The 17,941-nt window shown below is 39.5% G+C and overlaps 1 protein-coding gene across 4 annotated transcripts in view; it reads right to left on the reverse strand.

Moving 5' to 3' along the window:
• The window catches only part of LOC140333802 (E1A-binding protein p400-like), a 47,536-nt gene extending 33,265 nt beyond the window's left edge, over positions 1 to 14,271 (reverse strand). For all 4 annotated transcript variants that reach the window (XM_072415715.1, XM_072415714.1, XM_072415713.1 and 1 more), the window contains exons 1-13: positions 14,137 to 14,271; positions 11,366 to 12,728; positions 8,181 to 8,247; positions 5,804 to 5,905; positions 5,359 to 5,678; positions 3,979 to 4,230; positions 3,332 to 3,517; positions 2,439 to 2,579; positions 1,818 to 1,893; positions 1,277 to 1,326; positions 1,072 to 1,117; positions 606 to 784; positions 148 to 325 (exon numbers count right to left, since the gene is read on the reverse strand). In XM_072415715.1, the coding sequence (XP_072271816.1) occupies positions 148 to 325; positions 606 to 784; positions 1,072 to 1,117; positions 1,277 to 1,326; positions 1,818 to 1,893; positions 2,439 to 2,579; positions 3,332 to 3,517; positions 3,979 to 4,230; positions 5,359 to 5,678; positions 5,804 to 5,905; positions 8,181 to 8,247; positions 11,366 to 12,688 (2,920 nt within the window). In that variant the 5' untranslated portion in view covers positions 12,689 to 12,728; positions 14,137 to 14,271. The remainder of the gene's footprint in view (positions 1 to 147; positions 326 to 605; positions 785 to 1,071; positions 1,118 to 1,276; positions 1,327 to 1,817; positions 1,894 to 2,438; positions 2,580 to 3,331; positions 3,518 to 3,978; positions 4,231 to 5,358; positions 5,679 to 5,803; positions 5,906 to 8,180; positions 8,248 to 11,365; positions 12,729 to 14,136) is intronic.
• Between the last annotated feature and the right edge of the window lie 3,670 nt (positions 14,272 to 17,941).

The raw sequence follows: 17,941 nt of genomic DNA on the forward strand, positions 1-17,941 counted from the left end.
ACTGCAATGGTCACATCCTTTTCTCTTCAAGTGCTGTTCTGGGGTGAAAAACATTGGAACAGAAAGTATGCATTCCAAACTAGAAAAATTAAAATTAGTTGTAGGTTGTGAATTAACATTTTGATGTTCTGCTAGTTTACTACTTACCTTCACTGCTGGCCAGGTGAGCTAAGAGAGCTATCACCTGAATGTTTTTTCCCAGTCCTGATTCATCAGCCAAAATCCCATTAAGGTTCTTTTTGTACTGTTTAGCCAACCAATCCAGTCCAATCATTTGATAAGCTCGAAGTTTTCCATGAAGTAAGGGTGAAGCAGATGTTTTAACCTGAGAAATTAAAAAAAATTTACATGACAATGCTTTACTTTTTAAGGTAAACAAAAATGTGTAGATTATAGATATATTAATATTAGATATATATATATAGTGGAGAAGGCAGCAGCTGCTAGAAGCACTGTCTTGTGGTCACTTGTTTTTATTTCTTTTGACATTAATTTGATACAAAAAGAGTGCCAACCAAATATTCAGATCACTGGGATATGAGGAGAGTTCAGCAATAATAAATAAAAACTTCCATACGTCATCATTTTTAAAAAAAATGACTCACTGTTCCAGAGATGCGTGCACTACCACGAGGCAGTAATAGTTCTGCAGCACCAGCCACTTCAGCAATGTCACGACTGTGCTTTCGTGCACCTACATGGGCAACACCACTTCCTTCAACAGTCAGCAGAGAGTCTATAAGAACAACCTGCTTCTGAGCACCATCTAAACCTAGATCACGGTCTGAAAACACACAAACAGGAATAAGCAACAAGATTAACTATATTGGAGTAATTAATAATCCCCAAAAATTAAAAAAAAAAACAAAAAAACAAAAGTTTTGCAGTTTTGTACATGCATGGTCAAATATATTTTACAATTCTTAACTGCTGCTAAAAAGTAATAATTAAAATAATTTGGGAAACAAATGACTATATCACTTTTTAAACTAGAGCAGCCTATAGAAAATAAGGTAATAGGTTTTTGCTGAATCACATAATACCCAACTTCTATTAAACAAATACACAAACCTTTATTTTCAGTTGCTTTATAAACGTTCCCTGAGAAAAGTGGGTCCTAGAAAATAAATAAAAAAAAATAAAAAAAGATTAATACATTCTTTAAAAATCACACCATTGCTTGTACGGAACTAAAAAAAAAATATGAGTGGAAAAATAATTTAGCATACGGTGTACCATACAGACAGCTTAATTGCCAGATTTTACTGTGACTTACCAAACATTTTTCTGTGCTCCCTTTCTGGTCAGACCTTTTAGTTGTTTGGCCTGGAGGCAGTAAATGAAATTACAATAATATACATTAGTAAGATACATGTCATAACATGCAGGTAAAAAAAGCACAATTACTACCTAAAGAGTTTGTTGATGCTGAAGGAACCTACACTACTTCGCATAGCTCCACAAGTCATAGTCATAGTCCACAAGAAATAGTTCTTTGAAAACAAATTTAACTAAAAAAAAAAAAAAAAAAAAAAAAAAAAAAAAAACAGCCAAAGCTTGAAATCTTCTAAATAAATCTGTACCATTTTAAATCATGCGTGGCTCTATTAGTTATGGAGTATGTGGGTTACACATGGTGTACAGATTTCGGAAATGGACCTCACCAGAGAAAAACAAAACCAAAAAACAAAAAAACAAAAAAAACACTAGGGCTACAAATGTCAATTCTGGTTATGTCACTGTATGAAAAAACAAACAAAGATTATGATTCAGAACAGCAAGAAATTACAGAAATTCTTACTAAAGAACAGGCATACCTTGTTCTTTTTCACGTTTTGCACAGAGTTGTTTTCTCCTTTCTTGCAATTGCACCTGAAGCTTTATCTCCACCACCTAACAGAAAAACAAAGTATAGACATGAGCTGATTTACCCATATAGATCAAATACACATGTATGCAAATTGCAAACATTTTCAGTGCTCACAATATGCATAGCCAGGTTTGTAGTCCTAAAATGCATGATGGGGCCTAGAAGAAATAGTGTTTTGGAATGTGGGAGAGACGTTTGATTCCTCAACCAGTAGTGAAAAGTGCAAACTGCACTTATATAAGGAAAAGTATGAGTGCAACACATTTACCTCAACCATTCCACATGCAATATGTACCACAGGTCATGGCATTAAATGGTTAAAACAAACTTACAGCTGCAATAGCAGGCATGACAGTGTTTCACATTTTAGCAGCAGGCTGTGTGCCTAAATATATTTTTCCCACATATTTATTCAACAACTATATTTAGGAAAACTTACAGAAAATGAGTACTGGACAATACACAGAATATAATTGTGAAGGCTATGCAGCATATTTTTACCTTGCACAGTTAGCAAACTACAAGACATACTACCAACCTGATGCTTTATTAGTTTTAACAGACTTACCTGCTGAATATTTGCCCAGAAATGCTGAATCTCCCGAGCAGCTAGCCATGCTATGCGTCTAAGTCGGTCTTCTCCCTCCTTCTTGGACCTGGCATCACTCTTTACCTTTTCAGACACGTGTCTTGCAGCTGTTCTGGCCATCTGCAAACAAACACTTACTGTAAAAGAAAATCTAAAAGCATCACCAGTTTGTAAAAAAACAAAATGTTAAAAATGCTGCAAATGTAGATCGGAAGGGCTTACTTACATGTACTAGTTTACACCATATTCTGATTGCATTAAACAAGTTCTTTTCATTACAAATTATTTTTACAAATCATTGAAAAGGCAGGTAACAGTCATTCTGAAAGTCTTTTACATCCACTCTATGCAATCCTTGGTATTTACGTTAAAACTTTTCTGCAGGTATGAAGAGTGCCTACATCTTCAGCAGCATCTAAACAATATAATTATGGACAAATTGCCAACTGGTCCGATAGATACATCTTTGGCAATTCATAATAGGCATGGCATTTGGGTAAATTGGGAGGATCGGCGGCATATTTTTGTGTTGAATTCAATACAAAATAGATGTATTGAGTCCAATACAAAGAAATCTTGATATAATATATATTATATATGCTACTGTACAGTCATACTCTATGTTTAACAATTTTTTTAACAGATTTTTGTAAAAAAAATATTTTGTTTAAGGTTTTTTTTTTTTTTTTTGGTTAAAGTTTATTATAAATTTGTTAAATATTAGACATATTTTGGTGCATTATACCTAAGAATTATAGGCCTACATTGTAAAATAAATTTCCATGCAAAAAATGAAACGCTTTTGGCGTGGAAATATGAACAGATTTCGAACGCTAGGGGGGTTAAGGAGTACATTAACTTTATTTTACTACCTTCTTAGCACTGGCAATTTTCCACATTCTCTCTTGCGCAAAGTCAGCAGCCATCCACTGCATCTCTTCCAAAAGATAGTCCCAGTGAGACTTTGGTCTGCTGGGCTCCATAAGTTTGGGTAGCCTCCTCAATGACCAAAGACCTTCCTTACGAAGTTCTGTTATTCGCTGATGAATATGGTTTTCCTGCATAAAGCAAAGACGATATTAGAATTTTAAACTATTTTGTAGGAAGCCTAACTACTTTTTTTTTTTTTTTTTTTTTTTTTTTTACTACAAACATACGTTACAAGATTAGGCGTGAACTTACCAATATAGATTGTATCAACTGTAATTTTTTTTTTTTTGGGTCATGCATTAAAACAACAAAGCTTACCCCAGAGGCAAGCACTAGCTGAACACCTACCAAACTTTATATATACTACCTTTCGCAAGGAAAAATGCCCTCCTATATTATTGTCACAGGGAGTGTTTCCACCTGACTGACCTACTTTATCCAAATATTAAAAAAGTAATAGTGTACACTTTAGAGAAACTTTACATATAAAAAAAATCTAGAACAGGGAGTATTTGCATGTAAATTATAAAATAACTTATTACTATTCTAAAAACCTGATTACATCAAAGTTTAATAAACTTATCAATACCTGCTCAGGTGGTTTAGACATTTCCTGCGGCAGATCTTCCATATCTGCTTGTACATTGTGAAGGTCCTGGGGTAAAGGGGACTTTGAAGAAGAAGGTGACAAAACCTTGCTGGCCCCAGGGGACATCATCCTCTTCGGTGAGACACTTGCTGTTGGAAGGACAGGTTCTGGAATACCGGCTGGGGTAGAAGGTGAGGGGGGAGCAGGAGTGGAAGGTTTTGCAATATCAGAGCCAAGCTTTGACGAGGACACCTGCTCGGGAAAAAAAAAAAAACTCCAAATAAATAAAAACAGCCAAAAGTATACAACTTGAACCAAAAGCAAGTATTTACTACCTGCCAAAAAGTCTATGGCGATGACAAAAGTATAAAGTGTTAAAGTTATAAAGTGTAAAGAAAACATTATCACATACATGCAGCAAACCTTTAAAATTTCTTTAAAAAAAAAAAACAAAAAACATTGCCTAAACACAAAGCTGAGGAATAGTACCAACATAAAGTTATTTCCGGTCTTCCTTCCTGACTGGTTCTCCTACCTCCAGATGGTGGAGAGCTGCTGCCTGTCAATCCAGCTAACAGGAAGAAGGAGCAGTCTGGCTTTGAGGACAGGTGGGAGACGATTTAACTGCTGGATGGAACTCCTCATTACAGGATAAAGGTAGGTTTTTAAATTTTTTTTTGCGGAAATGATTGGCTATACCTTACACACATAATCTCTCAGTGGAAGTCACTGCTGTCATTCTGTACCAAGGATAGCTCTGTGGGAGCCACAAACAAATGTTAGGTTTTCATTGTAAGGGAAGAGGAGTACTAATAAAGAGGGACAGGCAGGTGTTTGGTGTTCTACGTTTCCTACATTTAGAACAATCACATCTCCATACTAAATCATTAATATTCTCTGTAAAGCTGACCATACCTAGTGCATCAGGAATAAGTGGAAATATATTTGCCAACGGCCCATATCTCAACCCTCTCCCCAGATGTCATCTCACGATAATAGTGCGCAAAAAATTGCCCAGCTGAATTTTTTTAATCATTAGTATAGTAGCTGTGTGGTGTGCTTCCTGGCTTCAAAAATGAAAACTTTCCTTTCACAAAAAAGCATGACATAAATTGACAGTTTACTAGGCTTCTTAAGTCTGCACTGCCCACCAACCAGACATCACAACACAGTTTCTCCGAAGTTACACGCCTATGCTTTCCCCATGTTCTCTGGAAAGTATTTAACAAAGTTTATCTAATAAAAGTGGCAGGTAAAATGTATTACTTTCGTACATTTTTTTGTGGACATAAACTTCAAAAGCAGCTAGAAATAGATGTTATATTGGGCCATAAGTAAACATGAGACCTTCTCATAATTTATTATCTATCTTTTACATACCGGAAACAAGGAAGACGACTGATCTATCAGCTTCCCCTGACTCTGTTGAGAGATTGGATTCTGTGTTGATTGTAGGGCTGGAATGCTAAAAGCTTGAGGCTTTCCTTTTGAAAGCTGAGAATCAGTAAGGCGCAGCTGCTGTTGTGTGAAATGTGTACTTGTGGGGACAGTAGAGGCAGCTACTCTCGGAGCCTGAGTTCTGCCTTGCTGAAAGCCAGTTGTGTTTGACACCAGACAAACCTTTGGTGTTTCAGATTGCTTGTTACCCTGGTAAGCCAAGTGTTGAGAGGGTGGCACTCCAATAGCACCACTAGAAGAACCTACGGAAGGAAAGAAAAAAACAATACAATCTCATAAACCTTTGTTTAGCCTATAAAAGGACTCCCACAGTTGTGTACAGTCGACGCCTTTAAACTTTGCATTTTCGTAACTTTGAATTGCTTACCATATTTTCCATTTGTTTGTTGCTGGGGACCCAAATGTGTAACATTTTGTAATTGGGATCCAGACTCTGAAAAGCTGGAATCAAGAAATTGTTGTGCTGGATCTAGGCACATGAAAAAAAGAAAATAATAGAAATAGTATTTTAAAAAAATGGATACATATATGTAAAACATATCTGTAATAATTATTGTAAAAAAAGAAATAAATAACTGGAACATAAAATGACTAAGTATATACTGCATGTCAGTATTTGGTAGATGCACCTTTGGCAGAAGAATATGTCTCCAGTGGCTTTGATGGCTTTGTGAATTTAAACAATACATTTTACCCCTTAAAAACTGCTTTAGTTCTGCCAACTCCTATTGAGATTTTGACCATAAATTCTTTACTGGAATGAGGTTACCCAGGTACTCCAAGGCATTAAGAAGTGGATTTTTAGGTTTTTAAATAAATTGTATAATTTTCATTTAGGGCAATGGTAACATTTAGGGCAATGGTTTACATTTAGGGCAATGGTAATGCTGCAATTATTCAACCCTCTCAAGCATTATGTCCCACAAAGCTAAAAAGGATCCCCAAAGTTTAGCACCATCACCACCATGCAGCATAGAAGAGATGGTGAATTTATGATCATGAGCATTGCTGGCCTACACCATACCTGATGTTCAGTCTGATGGCCAAAAGCTCACAAAGGGCTTTCTTTTAACAAACATCAGAAACTTTCTTGTGCCTACAGGAAAATTATAGTGCCTCCGCACACAAGCCGCCAACCCTCCCATCGCAGACTCAGACCTGCGATGGGAGAGTGGGCAGGTTCTAGCACCATGACGTTACTCTGGGGGAAGTCTCTTCCCTTTTGCCTGACACTCGGTAAATTTAGTGGTCTGTGGGTCCGAAAAGGTTGGCGCCCACTAAGAAGCATGCACCAATATATTACATTGCTCTGTCCAGGTAAACCATAAAAGCTAGTTGTATAGATTTTCTGGAATTTCCAATTGAACATTTTCAATATCCCAGTATCCCAATAACCACATACATTTTGCATAACAATACTGCCGTACACAGTTAGGGCAAATACAAGGGGGTGCTGAGCAGTTCCTGGCTTTGCCCCCTTCCAGATGAAATAGAAAAAAAAATGACTGTGGGGGCATATTACAGCCCAATATCTTAGTATGTAACTGTGCAAATATCAGGTCTTTGCGATTCTTGAAAATTTTATTTCTTTTAGTGAGAAGCTGTGATGGCAGAGGCACAAGCAAGTTTTACGTTGTTAGTGTTACGGGCCATCATGAAGTTTTTGTTTCTCCAGGGAAAGTCAGCAAGGACATTCACACTGAGATGTCACAAACATTGTTGAAGAATTGTCCTTCCTACAGCACTATCAGAACCTGGATATCTCGTTTCAAGACTGGGCATTTCACCGTTGAAGAGCCCCGCAGTAGGAGCCTCCCAACCTCAACTGACCCGGCAACCTGCGATGCTGTCCATGAGGTGATTATTGAGGACCGGCAAATATCTGCAAAAAAGATAGCCCAGATACTTGACATCTCACGGGAGCATGTTGGGATTGTTATCACCACTATCTCAGACATGTGCAAGCTTTCAGCGAAATGGGTGCCGAAATGTTTGAACAGTGATCAGAAGAAGGAACGAGTTGAAGCATCCAAAGCCGTTTTGGCCCATTTTGAGGCTTGGGACAAAGATAGTATTCTGTTGGTGGACTACCTACCTCAGGGCTCTAGTATCATCAGACAGTATTATGCGAACCTTCTGGACCAGCTGAAGGAGGCAATTAAGACAAAACGCCGTGGAATGTGGACCAAAGATCCTTTTTTTTGCAGGACAATGCACCTGCGCACAAGTCCAATGTTGCGGCTGCCAAATTCAACACCCTGGGTTACAAACTGGTCCACCATCCCCACTACTCACCTGACCTGGCCCCTTCGGACTATTATCCGTTCCCGAATTTGAAGAAACACCTGAAAGGGCAAGGTTTTGAGGACATTTCTGACGTCAAAGATGCTGCCGAGAGCTGGTTTGCGGCCCAACCAAAGGACTTTTATTTGAATGGTCTGGAAAAGCTGCAACTACGCTGTACCTAGTGCATCAGTCTCAGGGGGGGATATGATGAATAAATGTGTTATTTCATAACTCTGGCTCTCTTCTTTCTGGCAAAGCCAGGAACTTCTCAGCACCCCTTCATAACTGCGGTATGGGAGAATCTAAAACACAGTTGGTTTTTGATAGCTATAAATTTACAGCAGTTACATTTTTGGATGACTTTTGTTAGCTGCTTCACCGTGGATATTATTACATAAACAGACATCAGGAACATACTTTGTTAGGTCATTTCACTAAAATAGTATTAAAAATAGTACCAAGTGAAGGCTGCGTCTCCATGGCAATTGGAATTTCTGACACTGGGCTGGCAGGAGTATCCAAAGACTAAAAGGAAAAAAAAAAAAAAAAATCATCTAATTTTAGAAAATGAACACACAGACAATAAATTTAAATCAATTCATTTGAACAAAATAATTTACAGAAAATTTCTTTCTACAATGGTTAAAGCTGCAAATAATTTCAAATGGAGTTCAAACTTCAGGATGTTCAGCTTTATATGCCTATGGTATATGCCTATACAAGGTTGGAGAATTATGACTGAACATCATTAAATTACACGCACCTTAATATTAGAAATTAAAATTATTCTCTCAAATACCTACGTGCCAAAATTTTTTACTTCATACACACATATCCCACAATGAATGCACACAAACACAGCACTCATCCACACAGACTACATTTATCTTTCTGAAAAAGCAACGGCAATGGGTATCTGAAGGAAATGTAGGCCTACAATTGGGAATAATGCACAAATCATATCATTTCCTAAATAAATCCGAGGAGATCCTACTTACAAATGCTGGAAGTACAGAAAAAATAACTGTTGATCTTGTCAGAAATTAGGTATGCTCCTAACATTTCTCTCTTCTCTCTCCCGCTTTACAAGCATACATTATTTCTTTAACAGTAAACCAATTTGCTGCTCTATATCTGCACACTGTGTGCATGAAGAGGAATACTCCTGCTATATTTATTTAAATTCTATTATTTCTATTATTGACATTATAGCAGGGATAAAGCAATACAATCGAAGCTATGGCACATTGTCCATTACTTCAGGAATTTTACAAACCTGCAAAAATCATCACAGGGTGTAAGGTGGAAAATAACTATGCTGGGCAACTAGATCTAGAGCAGGTTTCCACCATAGTTCCATGGAACCCTAGGGTTCCTTTACAGGTTGCTAGGATTTTGTGGAGCAATTTGAGCCTCTCAGGTCAGTCCACAAGGACACCAGTGATCTTTTTAGTCTGTAGGGATGACAATCTTCCCACTAACCACCATACTAAAGTACTGTGAGCTGTGGATATTGTAATTATAGCAGCGATTCTCAGAAAACCTGAAACGTATTTTAAATAGTGACCCCTCCCGGTAACAAAAAGAACTCAAGAAACACTGTTTTAGAGGGTGAGAGACAATTTTCCATCATGCCTATACAAATCCTTTAAAGCAACCAAATTTCTAAAATTAAAAAATAATAATATACACCAAATTCCTGCAGCTGAAAAGGTAATTTAATAAAACTCAAGGCAGTCTATGTTTCAGTACTCCCTTCCCAACAGTGCTGTCATCCCTACGTCAATTGGTACACAAAAGAAACCTTTACACGTATTAGCATCAGGATAGAATTGCTGCAAGTGTTAGAGTACCTATTCGTTTTGTGCTCTCTGTATCTCTTAAAAGGATCTATTCTCTCTGTTAAATTTACAGGTAGTGAAGTGAAATCCCCATGAAGGGACACAGAAGGTTTCTGAATGAAGAAAAAAAAAACCAATCTAATCGTGACACGGATAAAAAAAAAAAGAAATTGTTGGCTTTAGATATAAGGTATTTATTACCCTATAAAAACAAAATTGATTACCTTAAAAGACCATGTATAAAAACACACAAAATATGTTTGGTAAGCAAATAATAAGATCCCCACATAACTGTGGCAAATGGTTGTCAGGACTGGCAATGTTTTCTGCACTATAGTGCTTGGTGTATAGCATATCATCACTGGGCTGGAAAAGAAGAGGGGAAATATTCTACACTACATCTGAAGATGCTGGTGCAGAGAAGAGGGGATCATTTTCATTTTCTATGTAAGGGTGTAGTTCATATATTTTTTATGTAAACAACGCTGTGTTTTTTTAGGACTTACTCTACTCTAGAAAGAGAATATTTTTCCATTCTGAAGGTTACAGAACACATCACAAGACATGTCAATAACCTACACTGCATGGTCAGGGGGGGCACGAGCAGGAGTCAAAGAGAAGAGGTTCTGACCTAGATTTTGTTGTAGTACTTCTGCCATCTCACTGCTCAACTCCTCTGCAGAAAATGTTCATCTTTATTTAGAGATACCAGAAACCAATAGTTTTTATCAGATCAGCATCATGCTGGCTTCAGACAGGATATTATTACTGTGTTACTATAGGAATATAACTAATGGGACACCTATAAACCTGTACAAAAATGAGAATTATCAATCATGGATGGAACTAGCTCTCCCCCTATTACTTTTCTCTGGGGCTTCTTCTGCCCGATGGCTGTGGGTTTCTGACGACAAAGCTGTACAGCATCAGCTTTGGTTGCCAGGATGACTAAACTCCAGCGCACCTGCACAGGCATTACATCATCCCAGCGCCGCCAATCAAGACGGCTGCATATAGGGTACTGAGAAAAAGAAGAGAAGGAAGATGGCAGCGCCCTGCGATAAAACACAGATCAGCGAGTCATGTGGATTTAGTTCCACTTTAAACAAAGTGGATCTGTTCTTATCAGATAACAGGCCACTTAAAGGGTATAAAAACGCCACAATTTACCATTGAAATTGTTTTGCTATATCTTATAATTGCATAGTGTCTGGAAAAAAATGTGTTAGTTATTAACTCTGTGCCTGAGTAGCATTCTTATTAGATGTAATCTTTCCAGTTATTTCTGAGAGTTACAGAAACCCAACCTTATGTCCTTATAAAAAAAGGAAAGAGGCAGCCTGTCCTGTCAAAGATACAATACGATATCTATACGGTATGTTGAGCGAGCATCATCATCATCATCATCATCATCATCATCATAGGCAGGACGTTTGTTACTCGCAAAACAGCCAGGTAAAAATAATAAACATAGTTCCATAGTTGATTGTAGAGAAATGTGTAAGGTTAGTTTAATGTAAATAAAATGTATCAATATTTAGAAAAAAAGGCACCATGCACACTGGAGCTATTTTGTCTTTGGGCCTAACTTAACTCCTGGCATCTGAAATGCGCTCTAAACTGTGGTCAGTTTACAGAAAACTGACCAGCAGGTAGTATATTTTGGTAAAAGAGACTTTATAAGACTTTTTTTATATTAAAGACTTAATACCTGCTTGCAAATTTTAGGTTTGAATGATCATTTTTGCTTTAGGTATAATACATCTTAACCATTACTCATGAAACAAAGTACAAAAACTTACGGAATTTGCAATGGCCACGGAATTTTTTTGCACTTCTTCCACTTCCACTTCTAGATCCAAATCATTTTGTTTTAAAAAGTGATGCAAAGATATTGGAGGCTTCTTTTTGAATGCCAGGTAATCCATCATATTTCCTTGACACTGCTGCAGAAAGAATAATTCAATCAGATAATCCTTATAGTTTTCCTTGAGCATTATCATGTTTTTATAGTGATGATCCAAACACTGTTTTCTCATGCGAGCATCTTCAGCATTCGCAGGTGGGATCTCTTCAAGCTTTTTAGTTTGCTTTTTTAAGGTACTACTCATTGTTGGAGTAAGAGGAAGACTAGAGAGTGCCTGAGGAGCAGAAGCCCGCGATGGGCTTGTTGGAGTTTGTTGTGACGATACACCAAATGTTGATGTCCCAGTTACACCCGCTATCATTCCGCCAGAAGTCCTATCGAAGCTGATGGTCCTTCCCAGCTGCTGGCCATGCATAACCTGTGGCTGTTGAATAAACTGTCCTTGTATAATACTGCCGATTTGCGTGGGTATGTTGGTGGCTGTTATGTGGTTTGGAGATGCCAAGGTTTGTATACCGGTTCCTGCAGCCACAGTATTCTGTGAACTAAATTGATGAACAGTGCCCGCAGGCTGTGAATTGGAGTGCAACAAAGTACGTGTCTGAACTGGCGTAGAGGTACCAGAAGGAAGGTGCACTTGGGTTCCTGGTGTTATTTGCGTAATTCCAGAACCCTCCTGAAAGACAAAGTGTCCTGTGCCAGAAGCACCAAGGCTGAGCTGTCTGACAAACAAACTGGCATCTACAAATCCATGAGTGGGACTCTGACTACACATTCCCAAGCTAGCTCCAGATGTTGTCGTTCGAACTCCTTGTAATGCTTGGATTGGCACAGCATTGGGCTGTGTTGGGCTCTGTGTCTGGACTTGTTGGGAGATTGGAGACGTGACCTGAATATAGGAAGGAGATCCATGCTCAAACCTCCTTGGCTGGGAACTAAATTGAAAGCCAGGAGAGGCTGGACTTGCTATCGGTAGTGGAGTCAGAGTTATTTGCTGGTTACCAGCCACCACTTGCCCCACATTCTGCAATGTAATGTTCACATTCTGACCGGCAACTGGATTACGGCTCATGATGAGTTGCTGTATTTGGTAGCTGGGCGATTGAGGACCGGCAGAACTGACGGCTGGTGTAAAGGATTGTGCAGGAGATTGGGGTGCAGCTTTTTGAGGCCTCTGCTGCTCGCCATCATTCCCTGAGTTGGCCTTAGGTGGCTGAGGCGTAGACGGAGTATCCTGGGGACTGTTACCATGGGGCATTATAACCCCAGCCCCCAAACACAGTTCAATCTATGCAATCCTAAAAAATAAAAAACAAAATTATTTATAAAACAAGTTATATATAGAGACATATTCATACACACAGATCCACTTCACATTTGTATGAAAAAACCTTGCATATACAAAACCCAGGGAAACTTTATTTCTAGACTATGATCACAGAAGATGATACGGTAGAAGATGATCACAATACTAACAAAGCATATGCACAGCAGCAACTTTGCCACCACATATGAATCCACATTTGGCTTATCTGTATGGGAGACACAACCCTAGAGGGGATCTGTTGATAATCAAGTGGGTCATACACTGACCACATTTACTAATCCTTTATTACTACCAATATGGATTATTTATGTATGTAAAATTCATTAATTAAGTTTAAAGCTGAAAAGCATTTTAGAAGGTTCAGACTTAAACTCTGAATTCCTCCACAGACTTAGACCCAACACACAAACAGGCAGATCCGGACCTGATTCTACTCTACCAGCTGACCGATAGTCCAATATTACTGCACACGTGTGCAAGATTCAGCCCTTGTAATAGTTTCCCCACATAGAAGTGATCGGATGTACTCAATCATTTGCACCCATGCTAAAATGTAGACTTTCAATACAGGTCTACCACAACCCATGAGGACCCACCCCCCAAAAATATAAATCAGTCCTTTAAGATTGGTCAGATCATACACAGTTATCCAATGCCGACACGAAATTGACAAAAATCTGTGGTACGCGGGAATGGTGACAGCGTACAACAGATATCTGATGGGGAAATGTCAGCAATCACACTTCTGTGAACATCACTTTCCTGCAGACCTATCAATGTGACATTTCTTCCTACACTCACATCAGATTAATCTGAGGGAATATCTGTGGGGACCAGATCTTAAAGCGTACCCAAACTTTACATAAAAAGGTAGACAACCCCTTTATGTAACGTAAAAATTCAGTGCAACACCCCCTTTTTAGGTGCAAAACCACAGAGGGATCAGGGGATGAATGCAGCCCAGACAGTGGGATCAGTGCTGGGCCAGGGAGGGTCAGCACTAGCTGCAGGAAAATACATTTACAGAGCACAGGATTCAGCAGCTGCACCTCCCGGCCTTCACCCTGCCCGCCCGCTGTACACAGAGTACAATGGAAGCCCCTAGGAGGGCTGAGCCCGGCCTGTGTGTAGGCCCGCACCAGGCGAGGCAGACCCGGGGCTCTATTAGGCCTGTACACTGGGTATGGAGGGAGTCTCCCGGCTGGGCGCCTCAGGCCCGCACCGCCCTCGCTGGCTGGGAGCGCAGGATAAGGAAGCGCCAAGCACACGTTGTTAGTGAGTGCGGAAAGTTCTGCCCGGCCGCCCCGGGCCTTCCTCCTCCCCGAGTCCTCCCAGCCTCTCCCCGACTCCCCCAGCTCCTTCCCCCTCCTCACACTCACCCCAATAGCGCTCCGGCGCCCCGTCCTCACCCGCCACACTCACAAAAGGCAGCCAGAGTCTCCGGCGGAGGATCCGTCGCTGCGGTGCCCTACACAGGACACAACAAAACAAAGAGTTCCCACGTGTGCCGCTAGGGGGAGCCGGTGTGCGCCGCTTCCTGCACAATGTCTCTATATAGTATTCACACACAGGGAATATCTATTCACACTGAGGTACTACACTAGTGAATGTGTGTTGTATCAATATGACTGGGCTGACTAATAATATTATTATTAATGATAATAATAAACAGGATTTAATTAGCGCTGTACAATAAATAGGGGTTGCCAATGACAGACAGATACAAACAATGACACAGGAGGAGAGGACCCGAAGAGCTTACAATCTAGGAGGTGGGGGAAGTATCACACAATAGGAAGGGATATGTAATGGTGGGAGGTAGTGAGGGTTTAGAGACAGAAGAAGACGGGTAGGCAAGTTTGTAAAAGTGCTCTTTCAAAGAAGGAGCATGCCGAATAGGATGAGGAAAAGCATTCCAGAGAATCGGGGCAATGTTTGTTATAATGTACACCCTACAAAACAAAGGGGGTTTGTTTTTAAGGTAGTGAATCTGACATTTGCTGAAGCATTCACTAGTGGAAAGTCAATTATTGCTGTTAGATAGATCTGGAAGATTCTTTACAAGGGAATGTTGCAGTGAATGTTAGATTCCCTGCTTGATAAATAGACCCCTAGGCAGTGTACTACAAATGTGTAGAGGTGGTATTAAAACTGGAATATATCCTCAGAGTGGCAGATGTGTGAAAATAGTCATTGATATGTTTGTGCTGAATCAGTGCCATGTTCCTTTTAACGCAGAGCTATAATTCTCACTCAGTAGGAGGATGATCAGTGGTCCTCAAACACTGTCCAATATGTTGGATCTCTGCAGTGAGACCACTACTTACCCACAGACAGCGAGTTCACACTTTTCAGCTGCTGGCAGATGATGGCTTTCTCACTCAAGCTGCAGCTGTCTTACAAAAAAAAAAAAAAAAATAAATAAAGTCTTGTTCACATTATGTGTGTGGTGCAGTTCACTGGATAAGGCATAGACAGCGATGTCTAAATTTCTCACACAATGTACTGCTGTGCGGTTTTACAACTGCTGCACACACTTCTATCCATTTCTGTGTGCTGCTCCATTCAGTGTAATGAATGCGGTCAGCACTGCAACAGATAGGTATGTGGATGGTTGTGTATTATCTTATAATGCACACTAATGCAATTTATAGTGAGAATAAATCCTAAATCATCAAACAAATTTAGTTTTGATGCACCTGGAATAAAGTTTAGCTGATGGCTTCATTGGAATTTAATGGCTCTCATAAGAGCCCTCTCTTCACAACTGCGTTAACAGTCCAGGAAGAATGCCTTTTGTGTATCAGTGCCTTTTTCTTTCAGTGATGTGGACATAGCCTTATGGAGAAATTGATTTTTTTCCCGATATTTCAGACAAATAAAATAAAGAAAAACATGGGGCATATCAAGAAAACATTTTGGTTGTAGTAACTTCTCTAATGTTCATTGAAGGTCACAGCTTTTCTTCATTTAGTACTATGGGGTACATTGCTGCCTACAGGAGGATCACTCCCTAGGCATAACAAACTAGAGGCCACCCCTATCAGCTAAAATTCTGCCTTAACAAGCCTGCTCAGGGAGCACTACATATACAGTAGTAAGTTGTCATAGACCGTCCCTTGTAATAGGAATGCCCTGCATGCCGGGTTTTCTTGTTGCTGATCTGATAAGGGTCTGATACTTTATTTCTGCACCATCAGAAGAGGGTTAAAATGGCACCGGTGATGAAGGGAGGAAAGAAGAGTTAGGTTCTGCTTGAATGGTTTCATTGAAACTTGAAGGGGAAAAAAGCATGGAAAGGGATACAAAAATGACCATCACAAGATTTTGCAGTTTCTAGCAGGTAGAATAGAGCACTTAACTAGGTACTGGCATTATTTTAGGGCAGTGTTGGGTCCCTGGTTCGAATCTTGGCTAGAACACTATCTGCTCAGAGTTTGTATCTTCTCCCCACATTACAAAAATATGCAGTTAGGTTCATTGGTTTCCTCCAAATTGATGTTAGATTGTGTTAAAAAAATATATAAATATGACTGAAGTAGGGGGCTCAGCTGAAAAAGCAGGGGACCTGACCATACCAACAAAAACGACCCAATGACCATAAGAGAATCAAGGTTACATGCATTGATACTGTTAAAGCAGACCTTAACTAAAATTTTTTACCTTACCTAAAGGGAGAGATAACCCTTTTATATAAGGTAAAATGACCTTCTTTTTTTGGGGAGGGGGTTTAAAGACAGAATGGAAGCTCAGAACTTCCAGAGATACATAGAAGCTTTTTTTTCAATGGGATAGAAAAAAAATGCAGTGAGACCGGCACACTTTTTTCCCCATCTACATCACTCAATTTCACGCTTGTGCAGTGCGAGATTGAGTGATGTACGAAGAGAGATAAAGAAGATGGTGGCTCTGGTGCTTTCTCCGCTAGGACGAAAGAGGATACTGGGGCGACGCGGGTCCCCCTGAAGGGATCGATGGACATTTGAAGGTGAATTTAAAGGTGAGATTCTTTCCCCAGTTTACTTCCGCTTTAAAAGGCAAAGAACAAAAAGACTCCAATCCTTTATCAGCTTGTGATCTGGGGTCACCCAATGCAGTAGTACTGTCCTCTCCATTTTTAAAAATAGACACGTTGGTAATGTTGGTAACCTAAAATTTGGCACCCCGGCAAGGCCTTAGATTGAATCCAAACAGCTGCTGATAAGGGTCAGATGGCCTAGGGTGACCAAAGTCAGTGTAGATAGGCAATAGGAATGGGCCAATGATCTGACCTGATGCAAGCAAGTGCAGTAGTGGTAGGATGCTTCCATGCGGCTGTATGGTGGGAAAGAACTAGGAGCAAACAGGCAACTGTCTCAATCAGAAAATGGGTATAATAGGGGCAGCCAGCAACCTACATTAAAGAGGTAGGTCACCCCATCTTTCATACTAGTCTTATAAAACCAGGCAAGCATAGAAGCCATGATGAAGTCTCTGGAGCTGGAAAGAATTTAGCAGCTAACTTGTTACTAAAACAGTTTGGGAAATGCTTTACATAAAACCCAGTGCACGAAACTCATTTTCAGGGTAGTTCCTCCAATGTCCAATGTTTAGTTCTTGATTGCAGAAAAAAATTGGAATTATAATATGAACAATGCCAAAAAAAAAATGGTTGGCTCTTTCACAACAGGGCTGATGAAATCATGTCCATCCTAATAAGCTACTAGCAAAAATCAGATGTGTGCTGGTAGCAAAAGGTGTTATCTGGGGCTGGCCTAGATTTTTTTCATCCAGTACATAAGCAGTAAAATCTGGGTGTGTATGAATTTCTGTATCCTTGAATGGATAAGATGAGATTTTGCATGTAAATGCGAGCGTCACAACATAAAGGTGGCTTCACTGATCATGGTTCTTCACGTTGCACTGTTTGGTACAATAATTAGGACATCACTTTGATATGGAAATTTGATATTGTCAGCATATTTTTCAAGCCCCTGAACTTTTATTTTATTTGGTTCATTTTAAATGTATGGCCTTTCATATGTTGTTTGTATATGCATTAACCCTTTGTGTTTCTTTTCAGATATTTAATAAATTAATTCCACACACACACACACACAATTATACAGCAATTGCACATCACATAGCTCAAACTGGGAGAGAGGATTTCTGGTATGGTGCCTTTTGCCTGCAAGGGATTCACTT

The sequence above is a fragment of the Pyxicephalus adspersus genome, chromosome 6 (genome assembly GCF_032062135.1).
Source record: "Pyxicephalus adspersus chromosome 6, UCB_Pads_2.0, whole genome shotgun sequence".
Classification (NCBI taxonomy): domain Eukaryota; kingdom Metazoa; phylum Chordata; class Amphibia; order Anura; family Pyxicephalidae; genus Pyxicephalus; species Pyxicephalus adspersus.